Source organism: Ornithorhynchus anatinus, chromosome 3 (genome assembly GCF_004115215.2).
Source record: "Ornithorhynchus anatinus isolate Pmale09 chromosome 3, mOrnAna1.pri.v4, whole genome shotgun sequence".
Taxonomy (NCBI): Eukaryota; Metazoa; Chordata; class Mammalia; order Monotremata; family Ornithorhynchidae; genus Ornithorhynchus; species Ornithorhynchus anatinus.
Window position 1 is genome coordinate 119,403,383 of NC_041730.1, and position 18,822 is coordinate 119,422,204.

Sequence of the window (18,822 nt, forward strand, 5' to 3'; positions counted from 1 at the left end):
TCTTTCCCTCCTTAGCGACGGCACCCAGATCAGACAGGGCATCTCCATTCCGATGCCATCGGCCACACACTGTTGTGGAGTCACCTCGGATCCCTGATGCACTTCTCAGAGCAGCGACTTAAGTATTCAAGGTTATCTGGGGTAAAGATCGCCAGCACCGGGATCTACTAATGGGGTCAAATGTTTCTGACGATCTACCTCCTTCTGTCTGCCTCTCCCCTTAGACTGCAAACTCCCTGAGGACAAAGAACATGTGTCTGGTTTCTTTTGTACTCTCCCAAGCCCTTAATACAATGCTTCAGGGGTTTATTTTGTTTTGTTTTTGTGGTATTGGTTGGGCGCTTTCTATGTGCCAGGCACTGTACTATGTGTTCAGTAGATGCTCAATAAATACCACCGTCGGAATGATTAAAATTGCATAGACTTGCTGGTGCTGTTCCTGCACTTTTCCAAAATTTGATAAGCTGTGAAGACCAAGGCTTCTATGCCACACTGTGAGCTGAAGCCACATTGCTTTTTGGGAGAATGCAGTCAATGAAATTCTTCAACAGCGGGCTCAGAAACACTTGGGCAAGGATCCGGCCAGCAACGGAGAATGACAAAGTGTTATGACCCATTGCTGCTGTCTGATCTTTCACCGTCTTAAAAATGGTCAGGATTACAGCATCTCCCTAGGGTTCCACATCTCGAGGGGAAAAAAATGGGTATTTAAACTATGTGTCTAGATATTGCAAGTAGCATGGCCTAATGGAACGAGCACAGGATTGGAAGTCAGGAGACCTGTGCTTATTCAATCATTCATTCTCCCCCTCTAGACCGTAAGCTCGTTCTGGGCAGGGAATATGGTTGTTTAGTGAACTGTACCCTCCCAAGTGCTTAGTACAGTGCTCTGCACACAGTAAGCACTCGATAAATATAACTGACTTATGAACATATCTACCCCAGTGCTAAAAACATAGTAAGCACTCATTAAATGCCACAATTATTATTATTATTCTCTGCAGTCCCACATTTCCTCCTGCCTTCGGGACATCTCTACCTGGATGTTCTGCAGACACCTCAAACTGAACATGCCCCAAACAGAACTACTTATCTTCCTCCCCGTCTTCTTCATCTCTGTAGACAATACCACCATCCTCCCTATCTCACAAATCCATAACCTTGGCACTGCCCTCGACTCATCTCTCTCACTCAACCCACATATTCAGTTTGTCACCAAATCCTGTCAGTTGTACCTTCACAACACAGCTAAAATCCACCCTTTCCTCTCCATCCCAACTGCTACCATGGTGATGCAAATACATCTCCTATCCCGTCTTGACTGCATCCGCCTCCTGTCTCTCCCCACTCTTGTCCATACTTCAGTCTGCTGCATGGATCGTTTTTCCACCAAATCATTCAGTCCTTGTCTCCCCACTCCTCAAGCTCCAGGGGTTGCCCATTCACGTCGGCATCAAACAGAAAGTCCTTACCACCAGCCTTAAAGCGCTCAATCAACTCACCCCCTCCTACCTTACCTCACTGATCTACTACAGCCCAGCCCGCAAACTTCACTCCTCTAGCACCGGCTTTCCTCAATGTGCCCCGACCTAGTCCATCTCGCCCCCGACTCCTTTCCCACATCTTCCCTCTAGCCTGGAACTCCCTCCACCTCAATATATGCCAGACTCCCACTCTCACCACCTTCAAAGTCTTACTATGAGACCTTCCCCAATGAACCCCTTTCACCCAACTCCCTCTGCTTTCTGTGTTGTCCATGCACTTGGCTCTGCGACCTGGGGGCATTTGCTATTCGCCCCATCCTCAACCCCACAGCACTTATGTATCTATAATAATCATAATAATGTTGGCATCTGTTAAGCGCTTACTATGTGCAGAGCACTGTTCTAAGCGCTGGGGTAGATACAGGGTAATCAGGTTGTCGCACGTGAGTCTCACAGTCTTAATCCCCATTTTACAGATGAGGTAACTGAGGCACAGAGAAGTTAAGTGACTTGCCCATAGTCACCCGGCTGACAAGTGGCAGAGCAGGAATTCGAACCCATGACTTCTGACTCCCAAGCCCGGGCTCTTTCCACTGAGCCACGCTGCTTCCCCAAAGTCTATAATTTATGTATTATAAATTATTCATTTATATTAATATTAGACTGTAAGCTCATTGTCGGCAAGGAACATGTCCACCTATTCTGCTGTATTGTACTCTCCCGAGTGCTTCGTACAGTGTTCTGCACACAGTAAGTGACCAATAAATAGGCTTGACTGATTGATCGACTGATACTCGGCTTGTTTCCGCTCCACACCACTAGACATTCTGGACTTGTATCCCTATAGACTTGGAGACAATGACAGCAGACCGACTACACTGGAGTGTGGAAATCTGAGAGGGTTTGTATCATCTTGAGCAAAACTGTCTTAACAGTCAGTAAGACAAAAGAGAAACAGCTGCAAACGGCAAAAACTCTTTTCCACAAGCCCTCAGTCTGGAGAAAAATGCAGGCTGCATACTGGTCTTTTCCAAATCCTGTAAACATATGGATAACAACATTTCTAGATTAGTAGTAAATATCTGTTCTCCCTCCTATTTAGACTGGAAGCCTTTTAATAATAATGATGATGATGGTATTTGTTAAGTGCCTACTATGTGCCAAGCACTCTTTTAAGCACTCGGGTAGAAACAAGGTACTCAGGTTGTCCCACGGGGGGCTCGCAGTTTTCATCCCCATTTTACAGATGAGGTAACTGGGCCCCAGAGAAGTGAAGTGACTTGCCCAAAGTCACCCAGCTGCCAAGTGGCAGAGCCGGGATTAGAACCTGCGACCTCTGACTCCCAAGCCCGGGTTCTTTCCGCTGGGCCACGCTGCTTCTCTGTGCATCGTACCTAGTGCTTAGTACAATGCATGCGCATAGTAAGCATTTAGCAAGTATTATTATTATTGCAAAAATGTGTAGCCAATACACACATTATGACAGAACTAAGAGTAGTACTCACAATTAGGGTATTTTGGGAGTACTACTAATAATAGTAATAATAATAGTGTCCTTTGGACTGCTTACAGTCTTCTAAATCTAAATCTGCAAGCTCATGTGGGCAGGGAATTTATCTACCAACTCCGTTATATTGTACTCTCCCAAGTGCTTAGTTCAGTGCTCTGCACACAGAAAGAAGACAGTTAATACGATTGATTAATGGCATTTATTCAGCAGGCACTCTTCATCAAGCACTGTTCTAAGTGCTGAGGTAGATACAACTTAATCAGGTTGGACCCAAAAGCGTGGCTTAGTAGCGTAGTATCTACTCCAGTGCTGAGAACAGTGCTTTGCACATAGTAAGCGCTTAACAAATGCCGTCATTATTATTATCATCATCTATTTTTGTTTATTTATTTTAACAAGGATGCTACTCCAGCAGTGCAGGAGAATTGGGTGTACTTTTAGGGTTGGTTTTTTTTTTTTCAGAAATAGCAGCATAAAAAATTCAAAGTACTCTTCTCAATAAGGTCAATTCTCCTGTCTGAGGTCCTGAGAGTGCAGAAGAACACTATGTGGAGGCAAAGAGGGAAGAGCGTGGTCTAGCGGAAAGAACATCAGCCTGGGAGTCACAGGATGTAGGTTCTAACACCAGCTCTGCCACATGACTGCTGTGTGACCTTGGGTGAGTCACTTAAGTTCCCTATGCCTCAATTCCCTCATCTGTAAAATGGGGATTGAAACTGTGAGCCCCATGTGGGACAGAGACCGTGTCCAACCCAATTAGCTTCTATCTAACCCAGCACTTAGAACAGTGCTTAACACATAGTAAGTGCTTAACAAATGGCATAATTATAGTTATTCTTATTATTACTAAGCAACCTCCCTTTACCCCCTGCCCCCCAATTCTGTCTATAGCAGGCATCACAGTGTAATAGTGTTGGTATTTAAGCATTTACTATGTGCAGAGCACTGTTCTAAGCGCTGGGGTAGATACAGGGTAATCAGGGTGTCCACGGAGGCTCACAGTCTTCATCCCCATTTTGCAAATGAGGGAACTGAGGCCCAGAGAAGTTAAGTGACTTGCCCACAGTCACACAGCTGACAAGTGGCGGAGCTGGGATACGAACCCATGACCTCTGACTCCAAAGCCCGTGTTTTGTAGTGTAGTGTAGTGTACATGGTGTAGCGTAAAGAGCACAGGGCTGGGAGTCAGAAGGTTACGAGCTCTAATCCCGGCTCCACCACTTGTCTGTTGTGTGACCTTGGGTGAAGTCACTTCAGTTCTCTGTGCCTCAGTTACCTCATCTGTAAAATGGGAATTGAGACTGTAAGCCCTATGTAATAATAATAGTAATACTGGTATTTCTTAAGTGATTACTATGTGCCGAGCACTGTTCTAAGCCCTGGGGGAGATACAGCGTAATCGGGTGGTCCCACATGAGGCTCACAGTCTTAATCTCCATTTTACAGATGAGGTAACTGAGAAGTGACTTACCCAAAGTCACACAGCTGACAAGTGGCAGGGCCAGGATTAGAACCCGTGACCTCTGACTCCTAAGCCTGGGCTCTTTCCACTGAGCCACGCTGCTTCTCTGAACCACGTGGGGCAGGGACTGTATCCAACCCAATTTACTTGTATCCACTCCACGTCTTGGTATGGGCCCGGCACAAAGTAAGCGCTTAACAATAATTATAATTATTATTATTATTAGGCAGATATCGGGCTTAAGGGATGCTCTCTCTGCCTAGGAATTAGCTACTTGCATTGCCCCTAGTCTCTAATCCCCTCGCCAAGCCCGGTGCTTGCACACAGAAAGCATTTAAGAAATACCGCTATTGTTATTGTTGTTTTGGTTCTGCCCTCTTTCTGCAATGTCCAAATATGACTTTGTAGCTCCCCTGAGAGGAGATGCTCCCGAGGGATGTCAAAGGGGGACGAGCACGCTCCCGGCTATTCGGCTCTCAGCACATACCCGGCCAGTTCTTCTTCAGAATGTTCCTAAACGACACCACACACCTTCCCCATCACACCGCACCATTTAGAATCCTTCAGCTTTGCACAGGAGGGAAGATAGCACTCTTTGGGCAGACTTTAATGAAGCCTGTTCTCTCACCACAAAGAACAGACTCAGAATCATCATTATCTCCCTACTCATTAGTTGAAGTTCTTTATGCTCTTCCTCTGCACATCTCAGACCTCACTGGGAACTACAAAACCTTTCCATTTATTCACAGCTATAGACGAATGTGATTTTTCGCTACTTCAGATCATTAACAAAGGCGTTATTTAAAACTGGAACTAACTCACTCATTGGGTAGCCAATGACTGCCATATTGTCACGTTCAATTATTGTCTTTCCGCCAGTTCGCGAGAGCTGGAAAAAGCTGAGTGATATTTATATCTTCCTTCAAGTAAAACTAAATTGAATTGAAATCGTTATATAAAGCATCTGCAGTGTCTGCCTTCTGCATTTCAGTGAGACTGCCTGCCTCTAAAGGAACACGCCAGAGGATGCGAGGGATCCAAAATCATTTAACTTACGTCTAGGATTTTCATACCAATCTTCACGGCCAGTCCGAGCACTGTGGAAAACCACAGTGATGCATTAAGCCGTGTCTTCGCTGACTAGGACGCATCGAGCGCGTAATTTTCAGCAGATGTGCCGCAAAGTTATTTGCAGCCATTGAACTGTGGTTACTATTACACGTCCTTTAAATCGAAGAACCTGAAAGGGTCTGTTATTTCCCAGAAACCTGATGAGCTATTTGCCGGGTGGAGGTTTTCCTTGGCCGGGGGCCAGAAAAAGCCCGTTCCTTTCGCACCTCGGACAACTCGGCCTTTAGTTCACCATCTGCAGGACTGTATCTTGTTTTGACTCCACAATTAAAGGCGTGAAGAGAAATTTTCTACTGCTTTGGCATTTAAGGCAACAAGTTAAAGAGCGAAGGATCAATAAGGAAAAGTAATTATGTGGGATTAATTTTTTTCCCAATGCTTACCTTCTCCACGTCTTGAAGTCTTACTGACTGTAAAGGGAACCCAATGGATGCATCTGCACCAGATGGGTCCAGATATATATATATATATATATATATGTATATATATATATATCTTCTAGACTGAGCCTGTTATTGGGTAGGGATTGTCTCTATTTGTTGCCGAGTTGTACTTTCCAAGTGATTAGTACGGTGCTCTGCACACAGTAAGTGCTCAATAAATACAATTGAAAGAATGAATACATGGAGTTGACTTTCATACTCGAAGAAGACACCATGGTAACCAATGGTAACGGTAACGAGGTAGCTAATGGTAACTCCCCTGTGAAAGCGGCTAAGGTTGACGAGGCCAATGCAGGACTCCCATTCCCAGCCACCTGTGTGTACGACTTGAAAATCTAAGCTCCTTGTGGGCAGGGAACATGCTTAGTACAGTACATTTCACCCGGGGGATCCTGGATAAAGCGGCTAATATTACGAGTCTGCTTTGGGGAGGAAAAAAAATAAAATTCCACAGAAAATACTGGTTTTGTCCCAAATTTACAAAGAGAAAACCTCTCGCAAAGCCTCTAATGTTAGCAGTGCCTGAGCCCAACAGGCAAAACAAACATTAAGGAGCCACTTACCACTGCCCCTGAGCCTGTCCTGGGAGCTCTGATCTCATCATGTCCACCTGATTGACAGAGAGAATCTGTCAAATGGCAACAGTTGTCATTTGTGTGAAGCTCAATGGCTAATTCTCTGGGCTTCCAAGTAATGGGCTGCCAAACCAACAAAATTCTACAATTACAAACCTATATTGCCTTTTCTAATTTATGAATCATTTCTATTTCCTTTTTTGACATAGCTTGACATCTTATTTTTATTTGGCTTTGAAATGACGTAACATACAGATTTTAACACGTGCCAAAAGTGGCAGGCAGGAGAGGAGCTGCTCTTTGGGGGAGGTTTGTGCAACCTCAAATTTTTACGCTCTTAAAGTTCCCGTTGGGTTAAGGTCGGTGTTTTTCATTTACAAATTTTTAATATTGCCATCTTACACAACTTATGGTCGAAGACTTGCCACTGGTGAAGTCCTGGGTTAGTCAGGAGGAAGAAATCCCACGGCTGGGTTATCATATCTGCTGGACATTAAGATTTCCACTCGCACCATTCTAAATAGTGACCACAAAATACAAGTAGGTACCCGCGTCCCTCTCCCTAGCTTGGTAATGGATTGGGTCACATACTGCCATGAAGAAACGGGTGGAATTTATGAGCACTTTTTCAATCGGCTGCGGCCAGGTGAGGAATGACGGGCGATGGATTTCCCATCGAAAACTGCAGATGAGGCTCAGACCGCTCCTCCAGACTTGAGGGCTGAGATCCTGTCGGGAGGGGATCGATCAGCTAAGAAAGCAGTGTGGTCTAGTGGAAAGAATCCGGGCCTGAGAGGCAAAGGACCTGGGTTCTAATCATGGCTCCGCCAATCGCCTGCCGTGTGACCTTGGGCAAGTCACTTAACCACTCTGTGCCCCAGTTTCCTCATATGTAAAATGGGGATTCGATGCCCGTTCTCCCTCCTACTTCAACTGTGAGCCCCATGTGGGACCGGGACTGCATCTGACCTGATTAACTTGTATATACCCCAGCGTTTGAGACCATGCTTGACGCACAGTAAGCGCTTAACGAATGCCAACCATTTACATAAATAGTGGTTTCCACAGCACGGTCCCACTTCCTGTGAGTTGTGCTCCTGCTGGGGCAGTGGAGGGTGACAGGAAAGTAGGCGGGTCGGGGTGTAGAAGCAGCGTGGCTTAGTGAATAGACCACGGGCCTGGGAGTCAGAAGGACCTGGGTTCTAATCTCTGCTATGCCACTTATTTGCTGTGTGACCCTGGGCAAGTCACTTTACTTCTCTGGGCCTCAGTTACCTCACCTGTACAATGGGGATTAAGACTGTGAGCCGTAGGTGGGACAGGGACTGTGTTCCACCTTAGTTCCTATCTATCCCAGCGCTGAGAACAGCGCTTGTCACATGGTAAGCACTTAACAAATACCATTATTATTATTATTATGGCACATGCAGGAGTATTATGTAATCAATTCATCTCCGGCCAATGTGCCTGTAGCGTACTGGCCGATCTGTGTCGTAGCACCATAAGCCAGCAGGCTACTAGACGTTGTATTGTACTCTCCCATCTGCTTAGTACAGTGCTCTGCACATGGTAAGCGCTCAATAAATATGATTGAGTGAATGAATACTGCAGAATACAACTAGAGATTGTCACTGGGGAAGACAATGCTAACTTATGAAAAAGAAATGGGCCAGAGGCAGTGCAAACAAGAGAAGAACAACACAAAGGCAAAAAATGGTTTCATTGAGTTTTGAGGTTGGAAAATAAATATCCTGAGTGGTGCTGGCATGCTTCATATATTCCCTGGAGACATGATTCCTTAAGAGTTTGGGGTAGGTTTTGAACCTGCCAATTCTTCAAATTACATTAATTAAAAACTAAACCAACAAACAGAGAGCCTTAACTCTTAAGTGAGACTATCCAGAATATTTGGAAAAGAGAAAATGCAGGTCAAGTCTGTTCTTGTTTTACCTTAGAGAAGTATCCAACCAGATGACAGCCCTTCTCGTCATTTTTTGTAAGAACATAAAAAAGGAACGGCTCAACATCATAATATAATGTTTTGTGGTCCAGGAAGAGCTTGGCTAGCAAACAAAGGTTTTGGCAATAAATTTTGCTCACATTTCCATCAACCTAAGGTAAAAAAAAATGGACAAAATTATTCACCACTAAAAAACCTCTCACCGTAAGATGTTTTTCTTATCCATATCTCAGAAATAATCATATAATTTTATTATTCTGCTGAAGAAACTCTATTAAGTTAATGAACAATAACTAGAGAATAGTTTGACTTCTGAGAGTCTTAGCATTATTACCATTTCTTCTTCGGGAAATCGGGTGGTTAATTTTCACTTAATTATGCCTCAAAAATGATGCAAATATACCCAACATCTTACTCAGAGGACTACTTACGGAGTCCCTTCAGGGTACAATGCAATGTGCTTGTTGATTGATTCCTGACCTCAAGGAGCTTAGTGTCTAAGGGACACTTACTATCCATGATTAATTTCTACTCTCCCCAGGTTTTATCACCATAGCGGCCACTTCACTACTTCAATGCCAAATGAGCACTTGCGTATTCACAACACCTTTAGCATTTATTTACATATCTTACCTACCTTATTACTTAAGTACTAACATGTACATATTCCCTTTTCCTTCTTCCACCTCTTTACAAATTATTTCAATCTATCTACCCTGCCAAATTGTAAACTCCTCAGGGGCAAAGATCGGTCTACTAATTCTGGCGTGCTTTCCCGTGTGCTTAGTATAGGACTCTGCACCCGGTAGGCATTCGGTGAATATTACAGATAGAATGATTGCTTCTTCTTACCTAAACACTGTTTATATGAACCAAACTTATTTGAATTACTGGAAATCAAAGGATCTGAAATTGCTTTCCAGGATGTCAATTTGTGTGTCAGTTCTGAAAGGATTCCACATCAAAAAGCAATGCGGTAACTGTATTATTTTCATTCACTGAAGTATGGATTAGCAAAAGAGGTCTACATTCTGGTTTCATCCATAGCATCACTTTAAATATAATTGAAAAAAATGAATATACTATTTTGGGAGAGTCTACAGAACAAGTGAAAATAATTTCCAACTTACAATAAGCACCATGATTACAGTATGCTATTCTTTCAAATAAAAAGAATCAAGCTGTGATACTAGTAGTTACGGACAAGAAACTAGATACTGCTTTCAATTTTCTTTAATAAACATATTTACTCTTTGAAAAAACAAAGCAGAGCAAAGTCAGGAATTCCGTAGGATTTTTCTCATGGGAAATGGACATTTGCTAATGAGTATTTTTAATAATTGGACCTTATTTTTATCCTCGTCCTCATCCACTTCTGCACCAAACTCCTTGAAAGCACTCAATCACCTTGCCCCTTCCTATCTTATCTTACTGATTTCTTACTACACTCACTTGGCTCCTCTCACAACTCTTTTTTTCCCTGGTATCTGTTTAGTACTTACTGTGTGCCAGGCACCAGGTAGATACAAGCTAATCAAGTTGGACACAGTCCATGTCCCACATGTCGCTTACAGTCATAATCCCCATTTTATAGATGAGGTAACTGAGGCACAGAGAAGTTAAGTGACTTGCCCAAGATCACACAGAAGATAAAGTGGCTGAGTCAGGAATAGAAGGCCTCCTTCAAGAGGCCTTCCCCGACTAAGCCCTCATTTCCTCTACTCCTATTCTATTCTGCGTCGCCCTTGGATTTACTCCCTTTCACACCTCCCTCAGCCCCACCACACTTACCTCCGTATCCCTAATTTATTTATTTATATTAATGTCTGTCTCTCCCTCTATTCAATCATTCAATAGTATTTCTTGAGCACTTACTGTGTGCAGAGCACTGTACTAAGCACTTGGGAAGTACAATTCAGCAACAGATAGAGACAATCCCAGCCCACAGTAGGCTCAGAGTCTAGAAGACTGTAGACTCTAACCTCCTTGTGGGCAGGGAACATGTTTCCCAACTCTGGTATAATGCACTCTCCCAAGCGTAGAGTGGAGTGCTCTGCACAGAGCAAGTGCTCAATAAATACCGTTGACTGATCTTCAGACAGAACATACATCTACGCAGATCATCTCCAAGGCCGCTAAACGGGTTCCTGATGGCCACTGGCAGGGAAGGCTGAAGCACGAAGAGGGTCCAGGTGAAGCAGCCCCCCCGCACCCCTCCTGCATGCCTCAAAATAAACCCAGGGGTCCCGCCGCCTGGAGGAACAGAGCTGTGGGAATGGACAACAGACCGTGAGGGAGGACAGTCAGCATCCGTTCTGGGCCGCCCACCACTGCGATGGGTCCAGACCCACCGTTCCCCATAATGGGACAGCTGATCGAATCTCAGGGAGGAGTGTTGGCTACGGACCTTCCCCTTCCTATGTGCACCCCTCAAACGGTGGCCAAGCTCAGTGGGACCTTGTTTTCAGCTCTGTCGGCCACGATGGGGGTGCTGTCCACCTCCGCCGGACTCTTCCTCTAAGGTCCATTCTTCCTTTTCTTATGCCATTCACAGGCAAAACTTGGGTGTTTCTGCTAAGAAGCTAAGAAACAGCATGTCTTAATGTGAAGCGGCGTGGCCTACTGCAGAGAGCATGGCGAAGGAATAAGGACACTTGGGTTCTAATCCCGCCCCTGCCACTTGCCTGAGGTGTGACCTTTTCCTCATCAATAAAACAGGAATTCAATGCCTGTTTTTCCCACCCCCTTAGACTGTGAACCCACATCAAGCAGAAACGCCTCCTCATCAGCAAACTGATTAGCTTTTTCTCTCCCTTACCTATCCTCGCTCCTCTCCCGCTACAACCCAGACCACACAGGTCACTTACTTAATACCAACCTGCTCACTGGGACTTAGTCATTTCTTTCACCGTCAACCCCTGCGTTCATGTTCTCCCTCCTGCTTGGAATTTCGTCCCCTAACACATCCGACAGATCATTACTACCCCATTTTCACATCTCCACTTAAATTATATCTCTTCCAGGAAGTCTTCCCTAACTAATCTCTCACCTCCCCATCTTGTCTTCCATTCCTGCTGCGTCATCAGTGAGCTAGAGTCTGTACCCGCTAAGCAGTTAAGGACTCAGCCCACCCGCAAATCCTATCCTCAGTCAATCAGTGTTTCGGGAAGGAGTGTGGCTCAGTGGAAAGAGCCCGGGCTTTGGAGTCAGAGGTCATGGGTTCGAATCCCAGCTCTGCCACTTGTCAGCTGTGTCACTGTGGACAAGTCACTTAATTTCTCTGTGCCTCAGTTACCTCATCTGTAAAATGGGGATTAAGACTGTGAGCCTCGCGTGGGACAATCTGATTACCCTGTATCTACCCCAGCGCTTAGACAGTGCTCTGTACATAGTAAGCGCTTAACAAATACCAACATTATTATTATTATTATTATTGTTTATTGATCACTTACTGTGTGCAGAGCACTGTACTAAATGGCTGGGAGAGTACAATAGAGTTGACAGACACGTTTCCTGCTCTCAAGTAATTTACAATCTGGTGGGGGTGACAGTTCTTAAAATAAATTACAAGCTACAATACTTACACACATACTTTAATACCCTATTGTTTCCCATAAGTGTAATTGATTTTAATGTCTGTCTCCCTTGCTGGAATGTCTCTTGAGGACAAGAATCACATCTACTTATGCAATTACACTCTCCTAAGTGCTCTGCACACAGTAACCACTCAGCAGATATCACTGATTGAATGAAAGAGAGGTAAACACATCTGGAACGGGGAGATACAAAGGAGGCCGTAAACCTATTTGATCACCTAGAGAAAGGGGAGCAAGTGAGAAAAAGGATAAAATCAGAAAGACAGGAGAGACACGGAAGAACGGTGGCGGTCCCTGAAACTGGGGCACGAATTAAAGCTTTCTAACTTGGCAGAAAGTTCAATACTCTCTATAAAAAGCTTTCCCCTAAATTGATAGAAATAGAGGAGCGAAAAACCACTGGTAATGTGAAACACTTTCCCACACCCTATTGCTGGGTCCATTGACAAGTAATCTCTACAGCCACTAACAAGGATAGCGGGTGACTTCCCTCAGCTGCCATCATTTTCCCTGAAGATGACCTTCCCCGTCAAGTCAGTAAACACCCCGCGCGGGGGTTACAGATTGGGGCGATAGGCAAGGCTGCTTGGTACTTGGAGGAAGGGAGTGATTTCACACTCACTACAGATTTACTGCAGTCTTAACCTCGGCTCTTTGTTAGTGCAGCTGAACTAACACTGAATGGAGAGAAAAAAAATCAGACCCTAAATTTCACTGATTTTCAGTCTCTGACGAACTGCTTGCATACGCCAATAATGGGAGTACTTTTGGAAAGAGTAAAAAAGTAACGTGAGCATTGGGGAGGAATGACTCCCAAATGTCTGGAAACACCGGCTCACTGCGCCATTATACGAGGCCCTGGAAGGAAGAATACATGCTTGCTTCCCTTGAGAAGTCTGAATCCTACCATCAAAAGTTTGCACAATTTGATATCTGCAGAACAATAAACTCGGTACATCCCAAACACCAACAAATGTGTTTTTTAAATTGGGTGTTTGCTGAAGATAGGCCCACCTCAAATACTGAAATGTCATTCCTCCTGTAGATTTCATTTGCTGGAGGATGAAACCATCCACACTTCTTTGAATGTCTTAGCAAAATGTTTTTACTTTTCATATACTTCAGACAGAATTCACACAGGTAAAGCTTTGGTAATCTGTTGAAGTAAAAAAAAAATTAATTAATGAGCATGGATATAGACATTAGTTACATAAAAAATTAACTACTGTCCAACTTACCTAAGTAGGAAAAGGTCTATATAAACGCAACTATACTAAAAATCCATAGCACTATTTCCTTCAGTTGTATTTATGAGCGCTTACTGTGTGCAGAGCACTGTACTAAGCCCTTGGAAGAGTACACTATAGCAATAAGGAGACACATTCCCTGCCCACAACGAGTCTGTATACAACTGGCTCTGCCACTTGTCTGTATGTGACCTTAGAAAAGTCACTTAACTTCTGCTTGTCTCAGCTTCCTCTTCCATAAAATGGGAATTAAATACCTATTCTTACTCTCCCCTTGATGGTGGGACCCACATGGGTCAGCAACTCTATATGATCTGTCTGTACGTCTCCCCTAGTGCTTCGTACAGGCTTTGGCACAAGCTAATCACTTAAGAAATTCAATTATTATTATTATTGTTATAACACAAAGAGGCTGGGAACATAAAATGTTCAGATTTTTTAAAATAAAATACACAAGTGCTGTTTCCATTATTCGAGCACAAAAAGGTAGACAAACACTATGGCTCTTAAGAAAGGTCCCAGAGGGAGAAAAATTGGTGAACCAGAAACAATCTAAAGCTTTAGTAAGAAGAAGGAAATCATACCTGCTGGCAGCAGAAATTAGTAGTATGTATTTTTTTCAAATTAAAATGATATATGTCAATTTTATTGTGCGTTAAAACAACAAAAATTGAGCCACCAGAAATCTGTAAAAACCTTATCATCAGTGGGTCATGTTTTTTTTTCCCTTTGTGAGTGTGGGATGGGGGTGGGAGTGGGTGGGAGGGTGGGGCAGAAAAGTGCCAGAAAGTGTGTGGTCAGAATATCCCCTACCTCGTGCAACCTACCAAGAGAAATTTGATCCCTCAAGGGGGCAAGCAGAAACCAGCGAGGGAACCTAGCTTCCCATATCTTGATACAAAGTATGTATGAAGTCTCAGTGAATTTCTCCTCCTTCCCTAAGACTTTGGTATTAAAGCCCCACCTCCACACTTAAAATCGGGGACAGACAGGCAGAAGTCAATAGCCAGCCTGGACTGAAGCATAGTGTGTCAACTAGGTGAGTCTGGGCTGCTGCTAAATATATCTGGGCGCATACTTGTCAGAAATTCAGAAAAATAAAAAATTCCAGGAATCTAGCAGAACTAAGTATTCCCAATTTTTGAAATATAGCCACCCCTGGTTATTCTAATGGTCTTCTTATTGAATTCCACTGCCGTTACTTCTTACAGAATTTTCTCACCTTGAGATAACGCTGCAGAGTTTACCTTGATGTAAACACTTATCTTCCTTTCAGGCTCTACCTTAGAAGTACTTTCACTGAGAAAATACTAGAGAAGCAGCATAGACTAGTGGCAAGGGCATAGGCTTGAGAGTCACAGGTTATGGGTTCTAATCCAGACTTTGCCACTTGTCTGCTGTGTGACCTTGGGCAGCCACTTAACTTCTCTGGGCCTCAGTTACCTCATCTGTAAAAATGGGGATTAAGACTGTGAGCCCCACGTGGGACAACCTCATTACCTTGTATCTATCACAGTGCTTAGTACTGTGCACTAGTCACGGGAAGCAGCGTGACTCAGTGGAATGAGCCTGGGCTTCGGAGTCAAAGGTCATGGGTTCGACTCCCTGCTCTGCCAATTGTCAGCTGTGTGACGGTGGGCAAGTCACTTCACTTCTCTGTGCCTCAGTTACCTCATCTGTAAAATGGGGATTAACTGTGAGCCTCACGTTGGACAACCTGATTACCCTTTGTCCACCCCAGTGCTTAGAACAGTGCTCTGCACATAGTAAGCGCTTAACAAATACCAACATTATTATTATTAGTACAGTACTTGCCACATAGTAAGTGCTTAACAAATACCATAATTATTATTATACAGAAGCATCATGGCTTAGTGGCCATGGACTTGGGAGTAAGAGGTCATGGCCACTTGTCTGCTATGTGACCTTGGGCAAGCCACTTAACTTCTCCGTACCTCAGTTATCTCATCTGTAAAATGGGGATTCAGACCGTGAGCCTCACGTGAGACATGTGATTACCTTGTAACTACCCCAGTGCTTAGAACAGTGCTTGGCACATAGTAAGTGCTTAACAAATACCATAATTATTATTATTATTGTTGACTGACTAAACCTATTTCAAATTAGCATTAAAGGCAGATCTATTTGGCATAGGCTAATAACATCCATCTAAAGTATAGCAGCAGAAGGTGTCTTTTAGTTGAATTGGATGGAAAAAAACAACTCTGAAAACTCAGTGAACATATGTACACATACAATAATCTAATTCTAAATCCTTTATGACTGGTTCCTATTTACATGGCTATTTGATCATACAGTTTGGGCTTTTTAATCACTGTTTCAAAGATATTTATTTGGCCCAGGTCAGTTTTGAGGATCTTGGAGACACCTTAATGTATTTAACATTATTTCCTCAGAAAAATGATATTTTCTTTAGTCATCTCCCACTTTAACACTCCATCTCCATGGAGCAAGTTGAAAGTGTGAACTGGGGCAGAGCAGTACTACTGTACTGGAGGAGAATTAGGTCAGTAGTGGCAATGGAGTGTTTTCACTCTAGTAACCCGGATGGTAAATCATCTACATCATGGGAAATAACCGGCAAACCGATAAGGCACCAAGGTCCAGAACTACATTCCCTCCATTTTCACCACCGGATAAGGGTTGTTTGCTTCCCCCGCAAACATTATTATTATGATTAGTCCACATCATGGTCCAATAAAGACTGCACTGAACTATAAGTCAACAGATCTGGGGTCTTTTTCCAACTCCACCACTGACTTAGCAACCGGGGATAAAATTATTTTTTCCACCTTCAAAGTGATGACGATCATACTTTCCCTCGACAAACACTACAGGGATCTTTCCCCAAAACTCAAGAAGGGAAGGCGAGGAGATGACAAAAATATCACAAGTTTAATACCTGCACTTATTCCTTTTATACAAAGATCTCAAAGCACAATAATACACACGATTACTACCCTTATATTACAAGTGGGTAAAGTGAGGCAGAGGGGCTAGACACCTGGCACAAGGCCTTGTAGCCAGTCTGTAATAATAATAATAATGTTGGTATTTGTTAAGCGCTTACTACGTGCAGAGCACTGTTCTAAGCGCTGGGGTAGACACAAGGGAATCAGGTTGTCCCACGTGGGGCTCACAGTCTTAATCCCCATTTTACAGATGAGGTAAAAGGCACAGAGAAGTTAAGGGACTTGCCCACAGTCACACAGCTGACAAGTGGCAGAGCCGGGATTCAAACCCATGATCTCCGACTCCAAAGCCCGTGCTCTTAACTGGGAAAAGCAGCCAGGTTTCCAGCTCCTAATGTGGAGCTCTAAATAGTGGAAAGCATTCTCCCTTCATTCCAATCACCTACTGCTCCTATGCCAGAGGAAGACAGGGAAGAATTCTAGGAGGAAAGCAGGGTTTGGGTTTTGCTTTTCTTTGATGCTGGAAGATGTCTACTCCATAGGGGTGAAGTCATTACCTTCACCTCATGGTTTTTTTTAGGCAGGATGGGCAGCTGGGGCTAGTCTGCCCCACCCCTCGGAGCGGATGGCCAAAACGGCTGCTTTGACCCCAAGGAGAATATTGCCGCTGCCGCCACCATTCTGGTTCTCCTGGGGCATCGGGGACTGGTTGGAAGATGGGTTCCTAGTTCCCAGTTCCTCTCAGCCCATCTAGGTTCCTAGCTCCAGGAAATGCAATCTGACCTTAATTTTACTGACAAAGTTCTCTTGGTTCATCTAGCTTTCCCGCAAATTTTTCTCATTCCTTTTCACTGGCTCCACCCCTGTCTCTTACCCATTTAATGAAATGTCCTTCAGGGCTCTGTTCTGGGTCTTCCCACTTTATTTTCACTCCTGTGGGGAAGTATCTGCTCCCATAGTTTTAGCTACAATCTTTGTGCAAATGACTCCCAGATCTATCTTACTTGTTCCAACTTTTCCCTCCTCTACAATCTTAAATTTCCACACGGATGTCTTGCTGGCACCTTAAGCTCAATAGGTCTAAAACATAATGCTCCATTTTCCCTTCTAAATTCACTCTTCCACCTAATTTATCTACCAGAGTTTACAAGTCACTATCCTCCCTGAGTCCGAAGCCTGATCTTGGTATGACCCATGACAATTCACTCTCAATTCTCACATTCAGTCTGTCACTAAATTCAGGTGATTATTTTTGCTCCTCAACACTTCCCAGATCTTCCCCTTCCTCCCTGTCCAAAAGGCCATCGCACCGGTCAGGTCCTCATTATATCCCAAGCGGAACATTCTATTTGCCCTCTCACCCGTCTTTCTATCTCTACCTTCTCTGTTCTCTCTACCTTCTCTGTTCTCCAGTGCATACTTCACTCAGATTATTTCTCGAAGATACTAGTATTCAGCACGTCTCTATGCTCTTTAAAACTTTTGAATTGCTACCCATTCCTCTCCATGTCGAGCTGAAAATCCTGACCGTTGGCTTTAAAGCATTCAGTCAGCTCACTTCCTCTTACTTCCAAATTCTCTTCTCCCTGCTCACACTCTTGTATTCCTCCCCATCGACTTATTGTGCTTCGTACTAGTCTCTTTCCTTCCATGGACCTCTTGCCCACCCATTTTCCCCTGCCCAGGACTCTCTTCCTACTTCAAATACATTATACCTTGGCTCACCTCAGCAGCAAAGCACTTCTTTTCTTCTCCCCATATTACATCCTTCCAACTACCACCCCAAAGGCTTTTGCGCTACCTCACTACCTACCTACCTCAATACCAACCGTTTTTGCCCTACCTAGAAGCCCAGTAGATAGACCACGGGCATGGGAGTCAGAAGGACCTGGGTTTTAATCTTAGCTCTGCCACTCGTCTGCTGGGTGACTTTGGGCAAGTCACTGAGCTTCTCTGTGCCTCAGTTGCCTCATCTGTACAATGGGGATTGAGAATGCAAGCTCTTAGGGTAGCATGGATTGTGTCCAATCTGATCTGTTGTATCTACTCTAGGACTTAGTACAATGCCTGAAACATAGTAAGTGCTTAACAAATACCATGATAATACCTGAGCCATTATGCACCCACAACCACCTGTGGCAGTTTTATACATATTTACCCTCATTATTATTTAAGGTCTCTGTGTTTCAGTTTCCTCATCTATAAAATGGGGAGTCAATACCTGTCTTCCCTCCTACTTAGAGTGGGAGCCCCGTGTGGGACAGGGACTGTAGTCATTCACGCATTCATTTAATCTTATGTACTGAGCACTTACTGTATGCAGAGCACTGTACTAAGAACTTGGGAGAGTACTATATAATAAACAGACACATTCCCTACCCACAGTAGGCTTACGGTCTACAGGGGGACTGTGTCCAAAGTGATTGACTTGTATTTACCCCCGCACTTAGAACAGTGCTGGACACATAGTAAGCTCGTAAC

At 44.0% G+C, this 18,822-nt stretch overlaps 1 protein-coding gene across 1 annotated transcript in view; it reads right to left on the reverse strand.

Moving 5' to 3' along the window:
• The window catches only part of KAT6B (lysine acetyltransferase 6B), a 255,301-nt gene that overhangs the window by 62,468 nt on the left and 174,011 nt on the right, over positions 1–18,822 (reverse strand). Inside the window, exons 11-12 of the mRNA XM_029061133.2 lie at positions 13,176–13,317; positions 8,556–8,717 (exon numbers count right to left, since the gene is read on the reverse strand). Of these exons, the coding sequence (XP_028916966.1) occupies positions 8,556–8,717; positions 13,176–13,317 (304 nt within the window). The remainder of the gene's footprint in view (positions 1–8,555; positions 8,718–13,175; positions 13,318–18,822) is intronic.